At 49.2% G+C, this 26,897-nt stretch overlaps 1 protein-coding gene across 1 annotated transcript; it reads right to left on the reverse strand.

Moving 5' to 3' along the window:
- Positions 1-2,966: 2,966 nt before the first annotated feature.
- On the reverse strand, positions 2,967-15,934 carry LOC119974751 (fibrinogen-like protein 1-like protein). Its single transcript, XM_038813949.1, has 3 exons — positions 15,857-15,934; positions 6,689-6,768; positions 2,967-4,327 (listed from the first exon to the last, which is right to left on the reverse strand). The coding sequence occupies exons 2-3, from the start codon at positions 6,762-6,764 to the stop codon at positions 3,717-3,719; spliced, it is 687 nt and encodes a 228-aa protein (XP_038669877.1). The 5' UTR covers positions 6,765-6,768; positions 15,857-15,934; the 3' UTR covers positions 2,967-3,716.
- Between the last annotated feature and the right edge of the window lie 10,963 nt (positions 15,935-26,897).

Below are 26,897 nucleotides of genomic sequence, written 5' to 3' on the forward strand. Positions count from 1 at the left end.
CCCTGCTATTCGCGAATCTCACCGGCGACTGTAAACCTGTCGCCACCAGGAGCAGGCAGTACAGTATCTAGGACAGGACTTTTATCAAGTCCGAGGTCCAGCGGCTCTTGCGGGAAGGGATCAACAAGGCCAGTAACAGCCCCTGGAGAGTTCAGGTGGTGGCCGTCAGGACCGGGGAAAAGAATCGGATGGTTGTAGACTACAGCCAAACCATAAACCGGTATACACACCTCGATGCGTACCCCCTTCCCGGATAGCGGACATGGTTAATCAGATTGCACACTACCGAGTGTTCTCCACAAAAGATCTGAATTCCGCATACCACCAGCTCCCAATCCACCCGGAGGACTGCCACTACACGGCCTTTGAGGCAGACGGCCGCTTCTTCCACTTCCTCCAGGTCCCCTTCGGCGTCACCATCGTGGTCTTGGTCTTCCAAAGAAAGATGGACCGAATGGTGGACCAGTACGGGCTGCGTGCTACATTTCCGTACTTGGACAGCATCACCATCTGCAGCCACGACTAGCAGGACCACGACCTTCAGAAGTTTCTCTAAACCGCCCAAGCCCTCAACCTCACTTATAACAAGGAGAAATGCATTTCCACACAACTAGACTAACCATCCTCGGCTATGTCGTGGAAAACGAAGTTCGAGGGCCCGACCCCGACCGTATGCACCCCCTCCTGCAACTCCCCTTCCCCACTGCCCCAAGGCACTGAAAAGGTGCCTTGGGTTCTTTTCCTATTATGCCCAGTGGGTCCCAACTCTGCGGACAAAGCCCGCCCACTGATCAAAGCTACCATCGTCCCGCTGGTGGCTGAGGCCTGCCTGGCCTTCAACCGCATCGAGGCAGATATCGCCAAAGCCGCGATGCGCGGTGGATAAGTCCGATCCCTTCCAGGTGGAGAGCGACGCATCAGAGATCGCCCTTGCCGCCATCCTTAACCAGGCAGGTCCGTAGCATTTTTCTCCCGTACCCTCAACGCCTCCGAGATTCGACACTCCTCAGTCGAAAAAGAATCTCAAGCCATTGTGGAGCTGTACGGCACTGGAGGCACTATCTCGCTGATAGGCGGTTTACCCTCGTCACCGACCAAAGGTCGGTAGCCTTCATGTTCGACAGTACACAGCGGGGCAAGTTCAAGAACGATAAAATCTTGAGGTGGAGGATCGAACTCTCCACTTATAATTACAATATAGTATATCTTCCTGGGAAGCTCAACGAGCCTCCAGATGCCGTGTCCCTCGGCACATGTGCCAGCGCGCAAGATGACCGACTCCGGGCCATCCACAATGACCTCTGTCACCCGGGGGTCACCCGGCTTATCCACTACATCAAGGCCCGCAACTGACCCTACTCCACCAAGGAGGTAGGGCCATGACCAGAGACTGCCAAATCTCTGGTGTAAGCCGCACTTCTATCAACTGGATAAGGCCCACCTGGTGAAGGCATCCTGGTCCTTTGAGCACCTTAGTATTGACTTCAAAGGGCCCCTCCCCTCTACCAACCGCAACGCGTATTTCCTCAACGTCATTGAAGAGTACTCCCGCTTCCCCTTTGCAATCCCCTGCCCGACATGACCGCGGCCTCAGTTATTAAGGCCCTACATTGTATCTTCACCTTGTTGGGTTTCCCCATGTACGTCCACAGTGACCAGGGCTCCTAGTTTATGAGTGACGAACTGTGTCAGTACCTGCTTGGTAAGGGCATTGCCTCAAGCAGGACTACCAGTTACAACCCCCGGGGATACGGACAGGGGAAGAGGGAGAACGCGACGGTATGGAAGGCCATCCTCCTGCCCCTGCGGTCTAGGAATTTCCCAGTTTCCCACTGGCAGGAGGTCCTCCCCGACGTGCTCCACTCCATTAGGCCACTTCTTTGCACAGCCACGAACCAGACCCCTCATGACCGCCTATTTGTTTTCCCTAGGAAATCCACCTCCGGGGTCTCGCTTCCAGCTTGGCTGAAGACACCGGGGCCTGTACTCTTCTGGAAACACGTGAGGAGCCATAAGTCCAACCCCCTGGTCGAGAGGGTCCAGCTCCTTCACGTCAACCACCAGTATGCATACGTGGTGCACCCTGACGGCCGACAAGATACGGTCTCCCTCCAGAACCTGGCACCCGCAGGATTCCCTACCATCACCTAATCCCCAACCTACACCAAACAGCGGCCTCGCCCCTACATGACCTCCACACCCCCTCCTATACCCCTCCACCCATCGCCGACCTACAGGGATGAAGCTCCAGAAGACACGCTCCCGGAGTCCAGATCTGTGCCCACATCGACGAGTTCAACATCCATGCCCGCACCGACAAGTTTGACACCCGTGCCCACTGCAAAACCAGAGCTCAGGCAATCGCAGTGCATGATCAGGGCGCCGGACAGACTCAACCTGTGAGCCCTTCACTCCCGCCGGACTTCAATTTTTTTAACAGGAGGTGAATGTGGTGAACGTATTATGGTAACCATTCACCACTCTATTACATTGTACTATGCTATTGTCCAGGTGGGCTCCACCTATGGACCATTGTACTGTATTACAGTGCTTGTATCATGTTGGTACCCTTATGGGCTCCGCCCCCTTGAGGGGAGGTATATAGAGCAGCTGCCCCGTAGGCAGCTCTCAGTGCAGAGCAGTCACAGGCAGGCACAGTTCTAGTTGATTAAAGCCACTGTTCACTTCAACTCTCTGTCTCGTGTGAATTGATGGTCGCATCAATACCGCCATTCTGGCCGGTGGATACGTGCTGCTGGAGCTGCCCGGCACTGCACTTAGTCTCAAACTGGTGAATGCTGCCCACTATCTGACTAAGGCAAGAAGTGTTTTGGTGAGAGAATTATTTGAGCTCAGGAGTGACACACCAACTCTGATAATATCAGTTATGAATGGGATTGCTTAAATGCAAGATCTGTTGATAACACTTGAGTTGTTTCATGGCAAAACCAGGCAGGAAATATTCAGAGTTTTAAGCATACAATTGCAATTGTGAATTTATTGAACAAGATCACAGTCATCAAACATGCACTGATTATTAAAATACAACAGGTTTGTAAACAGCAGAAGCAGATATACGGAATTCTCTCTGGATTAGAATTCCATGCTAGCCCCGGTAGAAACAACCCCAAATGCCAGTCAGTGAACTCTCCCAACACAGTTACACATTGTGGTACGTTATTTTACAGACTGCAAACAAGTTCACATGTACTTCAGCTGTATATTGTCCTGCATTAGAATTTTGCAAACAGTGATTGAGGTGTGAAAAATATCGAGATTGTCCCAGAATTAAGTAAATCTTTAGCACCCTGAACTAATTGTACGCTCTCAGGGAAACTGATTAATTTCATTCTGCAAAGGTTAGTCAGGGTCCAGAGAACCAATATATGGGTGGGAGAAATGAGGAATATTGTGATGCTGAGAAGTAATGGTATCTAGGTGAGATAGCATGTATGGGGGTAGTAAATGCATCTGGGACTAGGTGAGCAGTGAATAATGAGGCAAATGGATAGGGGGAAGAGGATATCTAAAAGTAGAACCCTTGTGGGATTAATTACCGAGCCATACACTTGGAGCTAAGAATGAAGTGGATACTGCTCACTACTGGCATTTTGGAATAATGGAAATAATTAAATTTCTTCTGTGTGATGTGATGTTCATGGCCACTGAATAAATAGGAATGACCAACAAGCCAATACCTTTGCTTGAAGCCCCAATTAACAGGTTGGTTGAATCATCATGGTGACTTTCTTGATGTTAATTCCAGACCAGTATGGGTACTTTCTATTCAGGTACGCACTACCACAAGCATCAAACCACCATCCACCATGACTAGCAGCACAAGAACCTCGGAGGCTATCATTATCTTTGTCCTTTGTGGAAAAAGGCTGGTTATCAATCAGTGAATTTCTAATAAGCCGGGTCATTTGGTCAACAACATTCCCAGAAAATGAGCCAAGCCTGATTCTGTACTTCCCTCTCTCAGATTCTATGTAAAATGAGGAATACTCGGCATATTTAACACCCCTTTTGGTGTCTCGAAACTCTATTCTCAGTTTGTACCTATTCTGTTTGGTTAGAAGGTAGATGTACTCATTGCCCAGCCAGAAATCACTCAACACATCACCAAAACCGTATTTATATGTGGTCCAACTTTCTTTCCAGGTGATCTTGCTGCATCTGGTGCTACGTTGAATCACTGTCCAGCCAGAATTGCCTCTCATGACACAGTTGACCACAAGTGGAGGGGATCTTTGAGGCTGAATGACGTAAATCCCTGAAGTAGCCCTTCTGTTACTTCGTTTAATTGCTGTGCAGTCACGTGGCACTGAAGGCAAACAAAATCATGGCATCAATTTTAATCCATTCACTATAATCTTGCATAGACACAGAGAAGCTGGGTTTCCGAGCACTTTCAGGTAATAGCATTGGCCACGATCTTCCGGCCTTTTTATACTTGCACTCAAGTGTAACAAGGCCAGTGAATAGCGAGAGAGGCCGCAAGCGGGAACCGTGGCAGACGCCAAACAGTTTGTGATGCAACCGGGCTGCTCCAATTGGCGAATTCGGAATCTCGCCATAGCGTGGTGATAAACAATTATCAGCAGTTAAACCCTATTTCCATACGATTAACGAGAGCCACCCCTTATCCAACAGCCTCCCGTCATTTAGCGGCATCTCCAGCAAGTGCTCATGCTGGCGCCGATTAGTTCTCCTTTTGAATAACGTGAACCTGGCAGAAGGGCTTCTGTGAGGATCCGAGGTGAGAAGCCATCTTTGCTCATAGGCAAAGAGCCTGGGGATGCTGGGCTTCCTGACCCTGTGCTTGGTGGGGGATGGGGGACCCTCGCCTGGGGGTGGGGACACCCTCCGCAGGGGTAAGCCATCATGGGGAGGTGCGGGTGGGGGGGGGGGGGGACCGCCGCTGCACCACCATGCCAACCACTGGATCGTGTGCACCCGTTCCGGGGGCGACCGTTGTGTCTGCCCGTCTGCCCCACAACCGCCCATAACTCCCATTGACTGCCAAGGCCTCAGGCCTAGTGGCTGAAGGCTATTTCTGATAGGGATTTGGCAATCGTTGTTAGGTGAGCACTTCACACATGCCAAGTGGATTTCCGTGGGTGGACGGGCCTTGTAGCATGTGGGAGTCATTGCCTAGCATCCCAATCGCACCTTGATGCCTGAACACTGCATGAGACAATGCCGCAACATCCGAACACCCAGGGGATGGGACACAGATCCGGGGATGGGACCACGGCCAGAGTGTATGTGGGTGCCACGGGGAGGGGGGGGTTGCCTAGAGAGGTGGGTAAAGTGTCCGGGGCTCAGCCCGCATTGCGGAAGAAAGTGAAGGAGGCATCATAATGGTTGTGCAAAAAAGTTATTTAATATGCTGTACAATACCCCATTCCAGATAGTGCCAACCCCCCAGCCCCCAACCTCACCCCCTCCCCACCCCATACCCCGGTGCCCTCAGTGATCCTCAAGGTGCCTGGCCCTCCTAGCTCTACCTCTACGTCTTGGTACACATCTGAGGTGGAGGCAGCCAGCTGCTACCTCATCCCATGGCCCTCGATGTCCCTGGTGGGTGTCGTCTGGGGGCTCTGGGGCCGGACGGCCCCGCTCACTTGTGGACGGCATTGTCTCGCGTGCTGCCTGCAAGAAGCGACCTCATCAGAGGGGTGGAACTCAGGGGAGCTGCTAGCCACTGTCACCACTCCATAGAACGGGCCCGGGTTGGCACCCAGCGCCCCCTTCCTCCGATCGGTGCCCATAGCGCCCTTTGAATCACCCTCCTGGATCCCTGGGGGAACAGGACATCCCTCCTGGCCTCCACGGCGTCCAGGAGCCTCCCCAGGTCATTATCCCTGAATCCTGGGGCTGGGCTGCGCTGAGCAAATGCAGTTTAAGTGATGCCCGACCATGTTAGCGAGGAGCTGGCAAGCGCGGTCCTGGCGAATCAGCTGGCGAGCCAGCATTTAGGGCAAGAAGCCTGTGAGGCCTCATTATGTGGACCAATTAACGTTGAATAGCGTTGCAAGTCTCGCTGGGCTGAGCACTGGGAAACTCGCAGCAATTCCCGCTCGCTACAGCACTTGGAAATCTTTCTGGAAAATTGCGTCCAATGTCTCTTAAATGAATACAAAATAAAAGAATCTTAACTATTCATCTTTTCATAAGAAAAATCAAGGATGAAAAACGCCTTTAAGCTTATTGAAATATGTCATCTGGTACCCAAACTCACTCATTACAGTCTCTGATATATTTACCTGTCCTAGTTTGCCTGGGAAGCAGTTCCATTTGTTTACCTGTCTTTCTGTAATGAAGTTCATTGTAATAACTGTTTTAAAACTGTTGCCTACTCATTTAAATATGTTCTCTTTTACCTTAAGTACTGATTCACTGATGTCATAATGCTTAGCCTACATGTAACGTTTAATTTTTTTTATACCTCAATGAGTTTTTCCCTTTGCTATCTGATCGTTGGACTGTAGAGGGCTAAACCTCTTTCCCATCATGCAATCTTTTTCATTGGACGCGGGCTTGTTGTTCCTCTCTCCATCCAGTTCAGCTTATGTATTTGTTTTTGTGATCTGGGACTAGAACTATATTAGCAGTAATGTGAACATCATTCTCAGTAGGGGATTTCAGGATATGAGTGAGAGGTTGTGATGTTGATTCCTACCTGCTGAAATTGTTGCCACTGCAAATACGAGGAAGAAACCAATCTGAAAGAGGGTTCTTTGCTCCATTTTCCCCATTCTCCTGGGAAAAAAATAGATCATTCATGAGACCGTGGTCAACGTCACTTTTTCAAAGACTCAAACAGAAAGTGAGTTAAAATCCACCTGTGACAGTAAATGAAGTACATAAATAGCATCATCAATATATACTCTCCATCTCTAAGTTACTTGTTGAGCTCACTGTGATTGCTTCCAATTTTCCTAATGATTGTTCATCTCCAGCAAAGCTGTCTGTCACAGCATTGTTCTCTCTGCAATCTGAAATCTTGTACATGTCCCAGAAAGATTAATATAACAATAATAATAAACATGCTCAAAGGCTGAGAATCAAAAGGTTTTCCCGGCTCACTCTCACCATATTCCAGCAGAAGTGTGGCAGATAAGCCCAAAATGTATCTTGGGTTACATGAGTTTCAAACTTGTCACAGAGTTTCACTGGCACTGTGGTAGCAGTATCGTAGTTGTCTAGGACAAGGCCTTTGATGCTGGGGTTTGGGGTTGGTCTACCCACATCCTTGGCTGCTAAGAGAACACGAGGAGTAGCATGAAAACTTCAGGCAACCTTGGCAATGAGTGGTGGGTTTAGAGTTCACTATGTGGGGGGATTTTGGGCTTGCTGCAAAATAATATTTCTGAGGAGACCTTGCAACCCTCCCCCACAGTCTGCCAGTCTTTGGCTTTTTAAGCAGTATACTACTGGGCATGGACATCCACCGTTTAAGTGCAAATTAATAATAATAATAATAATAATCTTTATTGTCACAAGTAGGCTTACATTAACACTGCAATGAAGTTACTGTGAAAAGCCCCTAATCACCACATTCCGGCGCCTGTTCGGGTACACAGAGGGAGAATTCAGAATCTCCAAATTACCTAACAGCACGTCATTCGGAAGGAAACCGGAGCACCCGGAGGAAGCCCACGCAAACACAGGGAGAACGTGTAGATTCCGCACAGATAGTGACCCAAGCCGGGAATCGAACCTGGGACCTTGGAGCTGTGAAGCAACAGTGCTACCCACTGTGCTACAGTGATGCCCGGAAGCCTTCCTCTGACCCATAAGACCATAAGGCACAGGAGCAGAATTAGGCCATTTGGCACATCGAGTCTGCTCCAACATTCAATCATGGCAGATAAGTTTCTCATCCCCATTCTCCTATTTTCTCCCCATAATGCCTGACCCCCTTATTAATCAAGAACTTACCTATCTCTATCTTAAAAGCACTCAGTAATTTGGCCTCCACAGCCTTCAGCAGCAATGAGTTCCACAGATTCACCACCCTCTGGCTGAAGAAATTCCTCCTAATCTCTGTTATTAACGATTGTCCCTTCAGTCTGAGGCTGTGCCCTTGGGTTCTACTTTCTCCTAATAGTGGAAACATCCTCTCCACATTCACCCTATCTAGGCCTCTCAGTATTCTGTAAGTTTCACTGACATTCCCCCTCATCCATTGAGTACAGACCCAGAGTCCTCAACCCCTCCTCATATGACAAATCCTTCATTCCGGTGATCATTCTTGTGGACCTCCTCTGGACCCTCTCCAAGACCAGCACATCCTTCCTTAGATACGAGGCCCAAACTGTTCAAATGGGGTCTGAATTGAGCCTTATAGGCCTCAACAGGACATCTCTGCTCTTGTATTTTAGCCCTCTCGGTCTGAATAGTAATATTGCATTTGCCTTCCTAACTGCCAACTGAACATGCATGTTGACCTCAAGAGAATCCTGAACTGGGCCTCCTAAGTCCCTTTGTGCTTCTGATTTCTGAAGCCTTTTCCCATTTAGAACATAGTCTGTGCCTCTATTCTTCCTATCAAAGTGCATAACCTAACACTTTTCCACATTGTATTCCATCTGTCACTTATTTGCCCACTCTCCTAGCCTGTCCAGGTCCTTCAACAGCCTCCTTGCTTCCTCAACAGAACCTGTCACTCTACTTATCTCTACATATGGGAGGGACGGTAGCACAGTGGTTTGCACTGTTGCTTCAAAGCACCAGGGTACCAGGTTCGATTCCCGGCTTGGGTCACTGTCTGCACGTTCCACCCCTGCCTGCGTGGGTTTCCTCCCGGTGCTCCCGTTTCCCCCCCACAAGTCCCGAAAGACGTGCTTGTTAGGTTATTTGGACATTCTGGATTCTCCCTCCGTGTACCCGAACAGGCGCCGGAATGTGGCAACGAGGGGATTTTCACAGTAACTTCATTGCAGTGTTAATGCAAGACTACTTGTGACAATAATAAACATGATTATATCTTTGCATCATTTGCAAACATTCAGCAGAAACATTCTTCTGCCATGGTTACGGCATTATTAATGGACCATTGTCTCAATAATTCCCAGTCCCACAATGTGCTCAAATGTCTTTCAACTCATCAACTTTCCAGCTTTCTCCTGCTGCTGAAAATGTTCAATGGTGGAAGATGCATGAGCAAGGGTCTGTGTCACCGCCCCACCATCCCCCTCTGCTGAACAATTTGGACGCAAGGAGATTAATGTAAAACAATTGCTCATCAGATAATTTCTCTGTACTCGAGTTGTGTCTGACTGTGTAATATTGAATTTAATATTTGTTTGTTGTATGGTGATGACATTTAACAAAGTGGTGCAAACTCCATGGGCGCAATTCTCCGCACTCACGACGGTGCGGAGAATAACGGGGGTCGTAACTTTTTACGGCCACGCTAGTCTGACGCCCTCCCGCTATTCTCCCCCCCCCCCACGCCCGACTCCCGACACGAATCGCTGCCGCCGTTTTTTTACGGCGAGCAGCGATTCTCAGCTGGCCGATGGGCCGAATTCCAAGCCCTTTACGGCCGTTTTTACGAACGGCAAACACACCTGGTCTGGCCGTTCGTAAAAACGGCCGTAAAGTTCGGATCTTGGCAACCATGGCACCGATTGGCACGGCAGTACCACGGCCGTGCCAAGGGTGCCATGGGCCCGCGATCGGTGCCCACCGATCGCGGGCAGCGGGTCCGATTCCCGCGCACTCTTTGTCCTTCCGCCGCCCCGCTGTATCAATTCGCGGGGCGGCTGAGGGGCATCCCGGCCCGCGCATGCGCGGGTTTTGCGCAAATGCACGATGACGTCATACGCGCATGCGCGGGTTGGAGTCTTCCAATCCGCGCATGCGCGGCTGACGTCATGTGACGCGTCAGCCGTCGCAAACTCTGGCAAGTGGGCTTAACAAAATTCGTTAAGCCCGCGATACCGGAGTTCACGGCCGCGGCATGCTAGCCCCGACTGGGGACCAGAATCGGTTCCCGGTCGGGAGGGGGGAGGCTGGCGTCAAACCCGCCCGTTTTTGACGCCAGCCTTATGATTTCTCCCTGTTTGGGAGAATCGCGCCCCATATGTTTCAACAAATATTTTGCCTGACGATTGAATCGGGCTTCTTTGAATTCTGCGTGGTTCCGAGTCTCCCTCAGCCAGTAAAAATAACTATGTTTTAGGGGTGAACCGTGAACACTTCTGGAGAAACATTTCGCCTCCCACCCCAACCCAACCTTTCCCACCACGACCCCATACATTCTTTGTAGCCGTGGACCTCACCAACTATTTTTCTCAACCCCATTTTTATAGGAATAATTACTTAGTTGAATTCACATTGACAGTATTGGAATCTGTGTATCGGAAAATCAAGAGTACTGTCTGGCACCTCATCACACAACAACCTTCATGGCCTGAATCTTTTGCCCGTCGGACGCGCCCATTCCCAGGGCGCAGAAGAGGCCCCGGGCCCGCAATTCCGTGCACGCTGACGGGCCAATTGGCGGCGATCTGGTGTGAGACATATTCGGTCAAAGCCGGTGCTGTGGAGGGTGGGAGGAGGACAGGCACCAAGGGAAACGGGAGTTTGGGCTGGCTGGCACCTCTATTGTGCTGTCTCAGGGGGACAGTCACTGCGGAGCTGTGTCGAGGAGCTGCTGAACTGTGAAAAAATGAATATCAATGTTAAAACTATGCCACCAGTCTCTCAGCAGCACAGTCATCGGCAGCCACCTTTCGAAATTTTATTTCAGCCTGGACACTTCATCCTGCCCCGGATGGCGGTTTTCAGCTGAAACGCAAAGGCTGGCCGGCTAATCAGCCAGCCCACCGAGACGGGCCACTTAAAATTGCAGTCAATTTGCGCCCCCCCCCCCCACTTTAAAAAATAAATTTAGAGTACCCAATTATTTTTTTCCCAATTAAGGAGCAATTTAGCGTGGCCAATCCACCTAAACTGCACATCTTTGGGCTGTGGGGGCGAAACCAAGCAGACATGGGGAGAATGTGGAAACTCCACGTGGACAGTGACCCAGGGCTGGTATTGAACCTGGGTCCTCAGCGCCCAAGGCAGCAGTGCTAACCACTGGGCCACCGTGCCACCCATTCAATTTGCCCCTTCTGGGCTAAGTCGCCTGTTGATTGTTGGTGGTTGCGCTACTGAATCTTGCATGCACTCACCAACCGAAATATTGCTCGAGTGCGCGATGAGATCGGGAAGCGCATCCAACATTGTGACAATTTCACGCACTTCCAGGTTGCCTGAGCAATGTAAAATTCTAGTCTACACATCATCAAACAACAAGCTTGCTGCCCGGTCATACCGCAGTGCTTCAAAAATTGAAAAAACCCCAGAAAGTGCAGGATAAACTCAGCAGGTCCGGCAGCATCTGTGAAGAAAGAAACAGAGTTAACGCTCTGAGTTTATTGGACTAGATTCTTCGGAACTGGTGGTATCATATTGAAAGTAATGGCAGTGGTTAGCACTGTTGTTTCACAGCGCCAGGATCCCAAGTTCGCTTCCCGCTTGGGTCACTGTGCGGAGTCTGCACGTTCTCCTCGTGTCTGCATGGGTTTCCTCCGGGTGTGCCGGTTTAATCACAAAAGTCCCGAAAACCGTGCTTGTTAGGTGAATTGGACATTCTGAATTCTCCCTCTGTGTACCCGAACAGGCGCCGTAATGTGGCGACTGAGGGATTTTCACAGTAACTTCATTTTTTTTCCGAAAACATTTTATTGAGGCATTTATAATTTTAACATTTTAACATTCTAAACAACTGAGCAGTCCGACACACGCAAAAACTCCACAATAACGTACCCAACTTTCTCCCGCCCTAACTCCGAGATACCCATATATTAGATTCCATGCCCTTATTCTCCACTTCCATGCCTCCCTTTTCCTCCCCCCTCCCCCCCCCCCCCCCCCCCGCCATTTCACCACCCCCTGCTGAGGTTCAGTTTTCCTTAAAGAAGTCGATGAATGGCTGCCGCCTCCGAGTGAGACCCTGCATTGAACCCCTTAAGGCGAACTTAATCTTCTCTAGCCTGAGAAACCCTGCCACGTCACTGACCCACACTCCCGACTTTGGAGGCTCCGTGTCCCTCCATCCCCGCAAAATCCGTCTCCGGGCCACCAGGAAGGAAAGGCCAAAACGTCGGCCTTTCTCCCCCTCTGGCCTCCCGAATCTTCCGACACTCCAAATATTGCCACCTCTGGACTCGGAGACACCCTCCCTTACAGAACCTCTGACATGACACCGGAGAATCACTGCCAAAATCTCCTCAGCTTCGGACACGCCCAAAACATATGTACATGATTCGCTGGACTTCCCCCGCACCGCCACATCTGTCCTCCTCCTCCTCAAGAAATCTAGTCATCCGGGCCACAGTCACATGAGCCCTGAACTGAATCTGGCTAAGCCTGGCACACAACGAGGATGTGTTGACTCTCCTCAGGGCCTTCTCCCATAACCCGGCTTCCAGCTCCTCTCCCAACTCTTCCTCCCACTTCCTCTTTACCTCCCCGATTGGGACCCCTTCGCACTCCATCAATTCCTTATATTTTTCCGAGACCCTCCTCTCCCCAACTCCTGTTTTGCACATCACCTTATTCTTTAGCCCCGTTAGAGGGAGGCGAGGGAAGCTTGGAACCTGCCTCCGAACAAAGTCCCGTACCTGCAGGTATCGAAATCCGTTCCTACCCGGCAACTCAAACTCCTCCTCAGGCTCGGGAAACCCTCCTCAATGAAGAGATCCCCAAATCTCTCAATCCCTGGCGGCTGCCACCACCTAAAGCCCCTGTCCAGCCCCCGCGGAGCAAACCGGTGATTGTCACAGAGCGGTGACCACACCGACGTCCCCTCCAGTCTCATGTGCTGCCTCCATTGCCACCACACTCTCAGGGCTGCCACTACCACTGGGCTTGTAGAGTACCGAGCCGGCGAGAATGGCAGAGGTGCCATTAACAGAGCCATAGTAACTTCATTGTCATGTAAATGTAAGCCTATTTGTGACAATAATAAAGATTATTATTATTAAATGGCAGAGGATGATCCATTGAACATGGAGTTGATAGAGGGTAAAATGAGGACTCAGGGTTCTGCTATTATGGAAGGTAGCATCACCAGAACTGATGTGACGGGGAAACTGAACAGGGGGCCCTTTATGGGTGGCACAGTAGCACAGTGGATAGCACTGTTTCTTCACAGCACCAGGGTCCCAGGTTTGATTCCCGGCTTGAGTCACGAGGTACGAGGAAGTTTAGTTGAGGTAGCTGTGAGAGATGGTGTTTTATCATGAATATTAGTCAGCAGCTTATTCCCAGAAATTGAAACTGAGAATTCCCGAAAGCACTGCTGCATGATCTAACATCAAGCTTATTCTTTGATAGGCATGTGTAGGTGTTCACCAATAAGAAGCACCTGTTGTCTTGAAATCAGTAAGGAATGCAACTATTACGGTGAAAGAAAAGCTCCAACAGCCTGTTGAACAGAATTGCAGTAGCATTTACAAGATTAGCACAAATTTTATTGCTGTACTTAATGTCGTCAAGGTGCGATAGTGCGTGGAATTTAAGTTTTTTCTTCTCATTGCTGGATGAGGCAAGAAAAGCGGTGTGCAGCATGCTGGCTTCACAGCCAGCTTTTCTCGCCATATCGTCCAGCACTTTTGATGAAGAAAATCCTGAAGACATGACCTGTCATGCTGGTGTGGCAACGCCTGGAAGAACTGGAAATGCCAACTTTCCAGAGATTGGCGCCCTGATCTACGGTTAAAAAAAACAAAGAACCCCCTCTTGGACACGGAGACCCCTCCCCACATGCTCATGGGGAACCCCTTCCCCCCCACAGGGATAACCCCCACATACATGGGGACCGCTCCCGCACATACTTGGGAACCCTCCCACTGCCCGGCCATGAACCTCTCCCCCTTGGGGGCTGTACTTACATTTGCGCCCTCGGCCTGATCTCTTTGCATGGTTCATGTTGTTCCAGACCTGTTGTAAGACTTGGCATCACATCAGCTGGGGGTAAAATCTCAATGTGGGGGACAATACAGCGGAGAAGCGTACTGATGAGATGGCAATGTATTTAAATGAGGTTTCCAACCTTCCTCTTCCGGAACCTTGGCAGGAACCTCGTTAAGTCAATGACTGGGGAGGCAGTGGCATAGTGCTATTGTCACTGGACTGGTAATCCAGACACCCAGGGTGATGCTCTGGGGACACGAGTTTGAATCCCACCAGGGAGATGGTGGAATTCGAATTCAATAAAAATCTGGAATTAAAAGTCAAATGACGACCATGAAACCATTGTCAATTGTTGTAAAAACCTATCTGGTTCACTATTGTCCTTTAGGGATGGAAATCTGTCATCCTTACCTGATCTGGCCTACATGTGACTCCAGACACACAGCAATGTGGTTGACTCTTAAATGCCCTCAGAGATGGGCAACGAATGGTGGCCTGGTCAGCGACACCCACATCCCATGAACGAATAATGAAAAAAAATCGCACTGTGAGATCCCGCTGGCGAGAATCTCGCTTTTGACCTCTCACGGGATTTTGTGCCCATGTCGCCATTTAAAATAACGGTCAGTGAGTCCAGCAAACAACTGCTAGAAAGTCATACACACCCCGACTCATTTTTGTACCCATGAAACATTGGTACTTTTATTAGCTCCCTTCATTGTATGCACTTTCTTTTTACGTGAGGTTCCACTGCCAGTGCAGAGCTGCTGAATGCCTTGCTGCACAAAATTGCTCTTGTAATGTTAAGTGACTTATCAGTGGCACACTGTCTGTTGAGACTCTGGCCGAGATTCTCCATTTGGGAGACTTTCATAGTAATCCCTACAGTGCAGAAGAAGGCCATTCGGCCCATTGGGTCCACATCGGCACCTGGAAAGAGCACCCTACTTAAGCCCAAGTCTTCACCTGTCGCAGCAACCCAGCAACCCCACCCATCCTTTTGGACACTAAGGGACAATTTTTCATGGACAATCCACCTAACCTGCACATCTTTGGATTGTGGGAGGAAACCCACGTGAACATGGGGAGAAAGTGCAAACTCGAGATGGGAATTGAACCTGGCGCTGTGAGGCAGCAGTGCTAACCACTGTGCCGCCGGGGGTGAATTGTTAGCTGATTTGCGCTTCTGAAATTCAATATTCCTCACCATGCAAATTTATGCCTAAGCTTTAAAACTTTGTCTTGCGTTCCCTTTCCTCCTTTAAGATACTTTTCAAAACGTAACTCTTTGACTAAGTTTTAGACCCCTGTCCTCAGACCTTTATGTGTGGTAGGGTGACAAAGGTGTCAGATTTTGTTTGATAATATTCCTATGAAGCACCTGTTCTGTTAAGGATATAGTAATATGTCAAAGGCACCATATAAATGCAAGTTATTTTTGTTTTTCTACAGATTAAAGATGTCTTTAGCATATGCTTTCCAATAATTAAGTATCTCATAACCATATATCATATATTAATTCATTATAATAACTCAGTAATATTACTTTCTATATAATAATGAGATGACTATTACTGTCAAAGTATAAACCTATAATGTTCTATCTAAAGAAAATAAATGTATTCACACCAACAAGCACAAAGCAATTCATGTGATACCGGCACAAAGTGTGTGGATCACCCACACAGTGCCTGAGAACATTTCTGCAAATCCTTAATCTTTAACATGGTTTGCAATTAGCTACCCTGCAGACTGGAAATGTAATGCAGGGTCTGACCCTGCTCCACTACCTTCAGACTTGTTACTATACAGAAGATCGTGAATTAACAGCTCAGAACAACAAGCAAGGTGACAGATATACAGAGTTACTTACACTGTGAACAGGTTTCCAGTCACACAGAGTTTGGAAGGTGCACCATACTTTAAGACGTTGGGTGATGTATGTTATAGTGATATGCTTGTGACGTTTAATAGAGGCGTTGACATTCTTTCAAACACCTGTCAAACAGGCTTCCCAAGAACATGATTTTATTGTAAATATTTTATTAAATTTTCATACGTGTAAACTGGGGAGAAGTTACTAGGAGGAAGTAAAATGGGAGAAAAGACGAGATGCTGCTTTCCTGATTGTAGATAGTAAAAGTGCATGAAGACTAAATTGGAGGTGAGATTTCTTTTTTAAAATAAATTTAGAGTATCAATTCATTTTTCCCAAATTAAGGGGCAATTTAGTGTGTCTCCACATCTGACGACCAATTTTATAGAATCTCTGTTTACCCATTATATACTGTACTCTCTCTCCCTTTATGGAGCTCATATAAGTCCACAGAGCTTAGCAATAGCCAAGTCTTCAGGGCCCGAATTGTGCGTGAAACTTCTGTAGTTTAGATAAAACTGTGTGGGTTATTAACACAGAAAATTGGGAAACCTCTTCTTGATGATCCATCTTGACTGGTTCACAGAATTTTCTGGAACCAGTGAGAAATATTCCCACCCTCAGTGATAGATCTACTTATCATTTTCCATGAGTTTGCTGAGTTACATTGTCTGGTCAATCATCATTTCTGCCTTGAAGTGTTGCAGTCATGACTGACTCTGGTGTTGGGTAAGCCTTGTCAGTGTGGAGCTCATCTGATCTTGAAAAGTCTGTTTGTTTTCCACTGACTCCTCTCCTCGTCCTAAAGAGTCTGAACCTAGTCTTCCATTTTCCAATGTTCATTTCTCATTCATAAAAAATAATAGAAATCTCTGGCTGTAGGATTGTGGTCATAAAACCTATTTGAACAATTATCCCAGGAAAACCTCTTCTTCAGCACTCAACCCTCTTGGTCCATGAAGTCCCAGGATGTAACGAGCGATGGAAATGTTGCCCTGCTATAGAATGGGTTCATGGGAGAAACTTGAGGATTGTGGGAATAGTGGATATGAATTTGGTTCAAATCAGAGCTCATTTTTCCACATTAGAGTAAAAAATAAACCAAGCTTTGAAATGCTGTCTGTCTGCAATAACATACCTTGAATAAACTGGTGATGGGCAGCACGGTGGCGCAGTGGTTAGCACTGGGACTGCGGCGCTGAGGACCCGGGTTTGAATCCCGGCCCTGGGTCACTGTCCGTGTGGAGTTTGCACGTTCTCCCTGTGCCTGCGCGGGTTTCACCCCCACAACCCAAAAGATGTGCAGGTTAGATGGATTGGCCTCGCTAAATTGGAAAAAAGGAATAATTGGGTACTCTAAAGTTATTTATAAAAATAAATAAATAAATAAATAAACTGGTGATAAGTCAAGGGTCCTTTTCACTCATACTTCCATTTTAAACATCTGTCGGGAGGCCAGTATCACCAAATAGAGGCAAATATTACTAAAATGGGGTTACAAAGCTGAGATGCTCAGTTTACCATCTTAATGGGCAAAGGAGTTGAAGCCAGAATAAGGAACATTCAAAATGCTGGCCTTGTTAAGAGTCTGCATGGTGTTTTGGTGGATAACACTTTGTCCGATTTCCTCAGCAAAATTGAAGGAACAGCACCAACTGCTATACATGACCTTTCTCGAATGCGTGAATGCCTTTGACTCTGTCAACCATGAAGGCTGCTGGAGTATTCTCCTCAAATTTGCCTGCATTGTCACACCAATATTCTTCTCCTTATTCATTACTGAAATACATGGGCAGCACAGTGGTGCAGTGGTTAGCACTGCTTCCTCACGGCACTGAGGACCCGGGCTTGAACCCGGTCCCAGATCACTGTCCGTGTGGAGTTGGTACATTCTCCCCGCGTTTGCGTGGATCTCACCTCCACAACCCAAAGATGGGCAGGGTACATGGATTGGTCATGCTAACTTGCCGCTTAATTGGAAAAAAAATAATTGGGTATTCTAAGTGTAATTTTAAAAAATTCATTGTTGAAATACCCACAGGCCTGGAGCTAATTTACAGAAAAGACTGGAAGCTGTTCAGCCAATTGTCACTTTCCATTCAAGATCTTTGGCCAACTGAGGCCCTCTTGCCCTCCTCCCTGACCCAACTCTCACTGCTTCCTCAAAGACCTTCAGCGCCAATTAATACCCCTCACCCACCAACCCCTCACCCCCAAAACGTCCTTGCTCCTTTTGCCCCTCCTTCGAAGCTACAGTCTCCTGCTTCTTTGACTTGCGCCACAGATTTCAATAAAAAAAGTGCTCAGCTTAGATTCAAAGGGACAAACTCAATACGTGCAGGCCACCTTTAAATGACTGTGAAACATGTTCCCCATGTGGCGCGGATTTAGTCGTGAAGAAAGAACATAATTTGAAAAAGTCTTAACACAATGAGTATGATGCGATGCAAATATATTGAAAACAGAAACCTGCTATATAATGGCATGGGTCCTGACTGACAATTGAAACACCAATTTAATCTCTGTCTCAACCTGCCATACAGAGTTTCCCTCTCTTTGGAGATGATGAACAATAGCTAGCTTCCTAGTTTCAAAAACTAATAATGATCGAACCGCTGCAAGCAGAACTACACAGGATTGCACTACTACTGTGCTAAGTGGGAGAGACTCTGAACATAGCAACTCAAACTGGGCATCCATGAGGCACTGTGGGCCATCAGCAGGAGCAGCGCAATTGTACTCAGCTACAATCTGTAACGCCATGGTCCAGCAATCCCCCACTCTGCCATTGCCACCAATCAATGGGATCAACCCTGGTTCAATGAAGAATGTAGGAGGACAATCAGGAACAAACACCAGGCATACCTAAAATGAGCTGTCAACCTGGTGAATCGACAACACAGGACTGCTTGCATGCGAAACAGCATTAACAGCAAATAATAAACAGAGCTAAGCAATTCCACAACTAATGGATCAGATCTAAGTTCTGCAGTCCTGTCACATCCAGGTGTGCATGGTGGTGGACAATTAAACAACTCACTGGAGGATGAGGGAACTCAAACACCCCATCTTCAATAATGGAGGAATGCAGCGCATCAGTGCAAAAGACAAGGCTGAAGCATTTGCACTAATCTTCAGCTAGAATTGCCGAGTGGATGATCTAACTTGGCCTCCCCTGGATATCCTCAGTATCACAGATGTCAGTCTTCAGCCAATTCAGTTCACTCTCAAAGTCCGCCCACCATCTGCAAGGCACAAGTCAGGAGTGTGATGGAATACTCTTCACTTGCCTGGATGAATGCAGCTCTAACACTCAAGAAGCTCACCGTCATCCAGGGCAAAGCAGCCCACCTGATCGGTACCCCTTCCACAAATATTTACTCCCTCCACCACCAACGAACAGAAGCAGCAGTGAGTACCATTTACAAGATGCACTGTAGGAATCACCAAGGCTCCTTTGGCAGCATCTTCCAAACTCACGCGCTCTTCCATCCATAAGGACAATGGCAGGAGACATATATAAACACCACCAGCTGGAAGTTTCTCTCCAAGCCACTCAACATCCTAACTCGGCAATGTATCACCATTCCTTCACTGTCGCTGGATCAAAACCCTGGAACTATCCCCAAACAGCTCTGTGGGTGTACCGACACCAAGGGGATCGCAGGGTTTCAAGAAGGCAGCTCACCATTACCTTTTCAAGGGCAACTAGGGATGGGCAATAAACACTGGCCTAGCCAGCGATGTCCACAACCCGTAAATGAATAGAAACAAAAACCTATGAACCAATGATATTGGGGCTGAGCCCCACAGGGAACAATTTTAATCTAACTTGCTGAATGGAAAATGCATGAGATCAGATGGAACACAGATTTTACGTTCCTCCCAATATTACTGATTGGCCTCAATGGAGAGTAAAATCAGACAGGGTATAAAAATCAACATTTCACTCATATCTGCCAGTTTCCTGACTGGCAGAATAGGTTAAAATTTCCCCATTGGGAGGGGTACAAAATCAGCATTTAATCTGATCCAGGGCATTTACCACCCTGCGAGCTAGGATAAGGTTTCCTGCATTATGCCAGATATCTTCCCCACCATCACCATCCTGGAATTCCCAGGGTACTCCGTTAAGTATCACTGGGCTGATGGGTGGGAAGCACGGGCAGCAGCTTCTATAAAACAAAATATGTCAAATAGGCAATTCTCAAAACCGCAATGAAAAATGTCCTCATGAAATAAGGAAATTATGGTAAATAACTATATAGATAGATAACATATACAGAAGAATGCAATGTGATTTCTTGATTCTAATCTGAAAATAACAGCAGATGTCCTGGGGCATTTCTTCTGGGTGTTTCAGAAACTCAATAGCCTTTACTGAAAGTATTGCATGGGAGTGCAAACATGACAACAGTTCACCCATTGTTTAAAAAAAGATTAAATTTTTAAACAAATGATTGAGATGGTACAAATATTACGTGCTCATTGATGCTTAAAGATACAGGACCTCAAAAATTATTTTTTACAAAACTTGCTTCCTCCTAAAACAGCTAATATAAACCCCAATCTCCCACAGTGGATTTCAATGTTTGCTTCAGATCGATGTATTTTATTTGATTACCCCTCTTCCAAAATCTTTGGGCGCGATTCTCCGCCCCCCACGACGGGTCGGAGAATAGCGGGAGGGCCTTCCCGACATTTTTCCCGCCCTCCCGCTATTCTCCCCCCCCCCCCCCCCCGCCCAACTCCCGACACGGCCGGCAGCGATTCACAGCTGATAGATGGGCCGAATTCCCAGCCCTTTACGCTGTTTTTACGAACGGCAAACACACCTGGTCTGGCCGTTCGTAAAAACGGCGGGAACAACTCGCTTTTTATAACCATGGCACCGATTGGCACGGCAGTACCACGGCCGTGCCAAGGGTGCCATGGGCCCGCGATCGGTGGGCACCGATCACGGGCAGCGGGCCCGATGCCCGCGCACTATTTCTCCTTCCGCCGCCCCGCAGTATCCATTCGCATGCGCGGGTTTCGCGCAAATACGCGATGACGTCATCCGCGCATGCGCGGGTTGGAGTCTTCCAATCCGCGCATGCGCGGCTGACGTCATATGACGCGTCAGCCGGCGCTAACTCCGGCAAGCGGGCTTAACGAAATTCGTTATCGCGCCCTTTATTCTCAGCTATTGCATGACTCAGAGATGTAGGGCGCGATTCTCCCAAACGGGAGAAATCATAAGGCTGGCGTCAAACCCGGGCGGGTTTGACGCCAGCCCCCCCCTTCCCGACCGGGAACCGATTCTGGTCCCCGGTCGGGGCTAGCAGCCCGACGCCGTAAGATCCGGCATCACGGGCTTAACGAATTTCGTTAAGCCCGCTTGCCTGAGTTTGCGCCGGCTGACGTGTCATATGACGTCAGCCGCGCATGCGCGGATTGGAAGACTCCAACCCGCGCATGCGCGGATGACGTCATCGCGTATTTGCGCGGAACCCGCGCATGCGCGGGCCGGGATGCCGCTCAGCCGCCCCGCGAATGGATACTGCGGGGCGGCGGAAGGAGAAATAGTGCGCGGGCATCGGGCCCGCTGCCCGCGATCGGTGCCCACCGATCGCGGGCCCATGGCACCCTTGGCATGGCCGTGGTACTGCCGTGCCAATCGGTGCCATGGTTATAAAATGCGAGTGTTTACTGCCGTTTTTACGAACGGCCAGACCAGGTGTGTTTGCCGTTCGTAAAAACAGCCGTAAAGGGCTGGGAACTCGGCCCATCTATCAGCTGTGAATCGCTGCCGGCCGTAAAAAAACGGCGGCAGTGATTCGTGTCGGGAGTTGGGCGTGGGGGGGGAGAATAGCGGGAGGGCGTCGGAACAGTGTGGCCGTAAAATTTTACGAGCCACGCTATTCTCCGCACCGTCGGGAGTGCGGAGAACCTCGCCCATTGCTTTGCTGTGTGTAAAAACATCAGACTACTCCCAGGTCCAGTCTGGAGCTGTACAACTGCAAAATACCATTGTATCTCTGGGTATGCAGTCGTCTTTATGTTTTTAATGGAATCACTCAGGGACTGATGAACTGCTCCTATCCAGGAGGATGTTGAAAGGCCTGGCTGGCAGAGATTGATACCAGATCCAAGGGGGGGCGGGGGGGGGGGGGGGGGGGGGGTGGCGTATCTAGGGGAAAGGAAATTGATCTTCTTGTGAAATATAAAACCAGACACTTGCTTTAGAGTTCAGGGGGGTCGGAGAATTGCCGCGGGGGCGGCGTGAACTCCCGAAGTCTCCGGCACCAGAGATTTGGCGGGGGCGGGAAGCGCGCCGCACCTGCTGGCGGCCCCCCCCCCCCCCGGTAATTCTCCGGCCCGCGATGGGCCGAAGTCCCGCTGCTGTAATGCCTCTCCCGCCGCCACGGTGGCCTGGCCCGCGATCGGGGCCCACCGATCGGCGGGCGGGCCTGTGCCGTGGGGCACTCTTTTCCTTCTGCGTTGGCCACAGCCTTCACGATGGCAGATGCGGAAGTGACCCCCTCCCCTGCGCATGCGCAGGGATGAGCAGCTGCTGACGCTCCGGCGCATGCGCGGATTTCCACTGGCCGGCGAAGTCCCTTCGGCCCCGGCTGGCGTGGCGCCAAAGGACTTTCCCGCCAGCAGGCGGGGCAACAACCACTCCGGCGCGGGCCTGGCCCCTCAGGGTTAGGACTTGGCCCCTAAAGGTGCGGAGAAATCCACATCTTTGGGGCGGCCCGACGCCGGAGTGGTTCACGCCACTCCATCCCGCCGGGACCCCCCGCCCCGCCGGGTAGGGGAGAATCCCGGCCCAGACCTTGTTCTCTTTACCGTATTTACTAATCTCTATTTCATATTCAAGGTGTTGAATTTTGGCCTTCTCTGACTATCTGATTTGGCCATTAATTATCTTCCAGAAGTCTAATCGGTTCATGGGAAACACATGATGCAGGCACCATTATTCTATCAGTTATCCTATCTATCCCTGGAAAACATAAAACAATATTCATAGTAGCCTAATTGTTCTCTGATAATAAAATAATCCCCAAGCTGTTAACCTTGCTCATTTTGTTTTACCTCCAGTAAGCATTCCTTCATCTTTCCTCTTATTGCTTCACATCTTGAACTCACTAGCTCAATGTCCCAATTTAGGGAGTCCCGCTGTCAGTCTGTTCCTCCCTTCCCTCCTCAGTTAACACTAGCCATTGGTGTGAGCTGTAAAGGGACAGAAACATCCTCCTTTTGCAGGTCACCCCTGCCCTGGAAGATGTTAGGTGAGCAGCCTCAGCTCTGGTAGTACTCCTCTGCTCCTGGCCTACATCCTCAAGTTCTGTGTCTGCTTCTCCTGCATAACAATATGCAGAATTCGTGACATGCCATGTGACACCTAACCTTTTTGTCTGCTTACACCTGCATCACATGTACTGCCCCATCACTGCTATGTTGGGTCCAAGCGTACACATAAGCCTAACAATCACACACTTTGGCCATGTGATTCTGAGACTGATTGTGCATTCACAAGCCTGACATCGCTACTCAGTGTTGATGACCGTACGAGAGTCTTTGCGAACATGCAATGTGCATCTTACCTTGACAGATCAGGGCAGATTGTTGATCCTTTTCTGGACCCAGGATCTTTGGAGGACCCCACGATTGCTTCTCCCCTCTATGATATGCTTCCGTGCTGTTCCCTGATGGCCTGAAGGAGAATCTGCAGGATTGGCATCATTAAACCATGGATCAGTCTCTGTCTTGGCTCAGCCATCTCCTCAGTACAGTGAAGGGGCTTGGACATGATGGGGATGCCCAGGATGTGAAACAATAATAAGTGGGGGTGGGGGAGTGTTGCGGGGAGCGATTCAAGGGGGAGTTCAGGGCAAAGAGGGATTCCAACATGAAATAGACCAAAGTACCAATAGGACGGAGGTGGACAAGGATGTTGTGGCCAGGATGGAGAGTTTTTGATGTATGTTTTTGTAGCCTGCAGGTACCTGTTACATTGTCACCTGAGGAGGGGGATCCACCAATGAATTTCTGACCCCACCATGTCATTGCGTCTCATGTACCTGCTACCGACCCTTGATATTTGAATTTGAATTGGGTATTTGCCAGCTGCTGATACGCAAGTGGAGGTGATGCCCATTTTCAGTTCGGCTGTCGGGACCAATGTGCTTCTTACTAAATTCCGCCCCTTTGTCATGAGCCAGTGGTTACACCCTCTGTGGAATTCACTGGAATGAATTCACACTGTGGTATAAATAATGAATGCATTCAAAGAACTTCTCACAGGGTGCAACAGAAAAGACAGTTTTTCAGGGGGGTGGTGACACCACATCCTCTATGAAGTTTGAGAAATATCTCGGATTGCTTTTTTAATGTTGTGTCAGCACCATGAGATTCTCACAAATCAACTGGCTTACTCCGAAATCAAAAAGTGATCAGAGAGCAGATTGTTATAATTGGGATTTCATTACAGCAGAATAGTAACAGTAATATTTTAAATATTAGTGACATTAACGTAGAAAACATCCCAAAATAGCAAGCATTTGTGCCATAAAATACTAATGCATCGCGTCCATATATCTGATGCTCACGGCAGTTTTTGTGTCCAAAATGGTGTCCGCACCATGTTCATTTCTGATGTAGGCTACACCAGATGCCATTTTGGTGAGGTTATTGGCATGGATGACAGGAGCATATGCCAGAAGTTGGCAGAATAGGCAGATTGTGAGCTCAGTTAACAGGTAACACTGATTTGACCATAGCGGAATGATTTTCAACTTTAATTGTCCAGACAACATCTTAAGGATAGTTGAATGTACAGCACAGAAGGAACAGAGAAAGGACCATTCAACGTAAAACATTTTCCAGCTCTTGGTCCATAGTCCTGTAGTTTACAACACTTTAAATGAATATCTAAGTAATTTTTAAATGGGTGTTTCTGATTCTACCACAGTTTCAGAATGAGTTACAGTGAGTTCCAGACTCTCCCTATCTGTGTGAAATAATTTCTTCTCAACTCCCCTCGAAACCTTTCACCGATTACTTTAAATGTATGACCCTGATTACTGGCCTCTATTGAGGGGAATTGGTCCTTTCTAAGTACTTGATCCTAATTTCATGTCCCTGAATCTACCCTCAGCTTCCTCTGTCTAAAGGAAACATTTCCAGCTTATTCACACTGTCCTCATAGCTAGAGTTCTCCAGTTCTGGGGACATCCACATATGTTACCTCTGTACCTCTCTGGGGGGTGATCACAGTTACACAGTGACCATCATTGTTGTACTAAAGATGTGGCTGAAATGGTATTTTACACAGTTATAACATAACTTCCCTGCTCTTGTATTCTAAAGGAAAGTATCCATTCGCCTTCACAACCACCTGGTCTACCTAATCCGCTACCTTCCTGAATCTTTGGTCATATACCCCATGTGGTAGTCACCACTGTTGTATATATCATATATGAGATGTAATACGGTAAGGCTCCTGTACTACAGGTACGGGGGTAGATCCCTGCCTGCTGGCTCCGCCCAGTAGGCGGAGTATAAATGTGTGTGCTCACCGAGCTGCAGCCATTTTGGCAGCAGCTGCGGAAGGCTACACATCTCTGCTTAATAAAGCCTCGATTACACTCTACTCTCGTCTCGACGTAATTGATAGTGCATCAATTTATTAAGCAGAGATTTTACAATGATCGACCTCCACATCAAGCCGGATCGCCTCAAGCAGACAACGCCAAGTCGGCCTTCGCGCACTGGCTAGCTTGCTTTGAAGCCTATATCGGATCTGCGACTTAACCACCCTCAGAGGCACAGAAACTCCAGATCCTGTATACGCGGCTGAGCTCCAATATCTTTCCCCTCATCCAGGAAGTGCCTACCTATGTTGAGGCCATGGCACAACTGAAAGAGAACTACACCCACCAGGCCAACAAACTCTACGCCAGGCACCTCCTGTCCACGCGGCATCAACTCCCCGGTGAGTCTGTGGAAGATTTCTGGCGTGTCGTGCACGCCCTGGCAAGGCACTGCGATTGCCAGGCCGTTTCGGCCGCTGAACATTCCGAACTCCTAATTAGGGACGCTTTCGTTGCGGCCATAGGGTCGGCGTACATCCACCAGCGCCTCTTAGAAGGGGCAGCCCTCGACCTCACGGCAAAAAGAAACTCGCGATCTCACTAACGGTCGCCTCCCGTAATGAACAAGCGTATACTCCCGACCGCACGGTGCCCCTCTCCTGGACATCGTGGACCCCACCAGCGAACACCCCGTCGTGGACCCCACCAGCAACCGCCCACAGCCAACCCCAAGCCTGCGCTACGTGGCAGCCAGCCAACCTCGGGGGACCCAAGTGCTGCTTCTGCGGACAGACAAAGCACCCCTGGCAGCGATGCCTGGCGCGGAGCGCGCTCTGCAAGGCCTGCGGGAGGAGAGGCCGTTTCGCTGCTGTGTGCCAGGCCCGCTCAATCGCCGCTGTAACCAGGCCCATTGTTCCTGCACCCCCATGTGCGACCCGTGAGCACGCCATTTTCGCCCCCGCAACTCATGTGCGGCCCGTGGGCGGCGCCATCTTGCTTGCCTCAGGACATGTCCGGCCCGTGGGTGCCGCCATCGTCCCCCATCAGGCCTCGTGCGGCCCGTGGGCACCGCCAACTTTAACGCCGCCCGTCACATGCTCCCCGTGGGGGCCGCCATCTTCCCCGCCTCAGGACCTCTGCTCGTCGGGCCATTCATCGCCTTCAACCGCCGCCAACCAGCCAGGATCCTTCGAACACCAGCTACAGCTCGCCTCCATCATGATCGACCAGTCCCAGCCGCACAACCTCGCAACCGCGTCGACGATGGAAAAGGTCGATGGGCACAAGACAACATGCCTCCTTGACTCCAGGAGCACAGAGAGCCTCATCCACCTCGATACGGTAAGGCGCTGCTCCCTCGCGGTACACCCCATTAACCAGGGAATCTCCCTGGCCTCCAGATCCCACTCCGTAGAGATCCGGGGCTACTGCACCGCCACCCTCACCATCCAGAGAGT

Source organism: Scyliorhinus canicula, chromosome 12, assembly GCF_902713615.1.
Source record: "Scyliorhinus canicula chromosome 12, sScyCan1.1, whole genome shotgun sequence".
Classification (NCBI taxonomy): Eukaryota; Metazoa; Chordata; class Chondrichthyes; order Carcharhiniformes; family Scyliorhinidae; genus Scyliorhinus; species Scyliorhinus canicula.

What these genes read in the sequence shown, in the direction of transcription:
- LOC119974751 (XM_038813949.1), bottom strand. Translation starts at nt 6,764, where the DNA reads ATGGGGAAAATGGAGCAAAGAACCCTCTTTCAGATTGGTTTCTTCCTC. An exon ending in AGTGGCAACAATTTCAGCAG is followed by an intron (nt 4,328 to 6,688) that starts GTAGGAATCAAC and finishes GTTTGCCTTCAG; the next exon opens with TGCCACGTGACTGCACAGCA.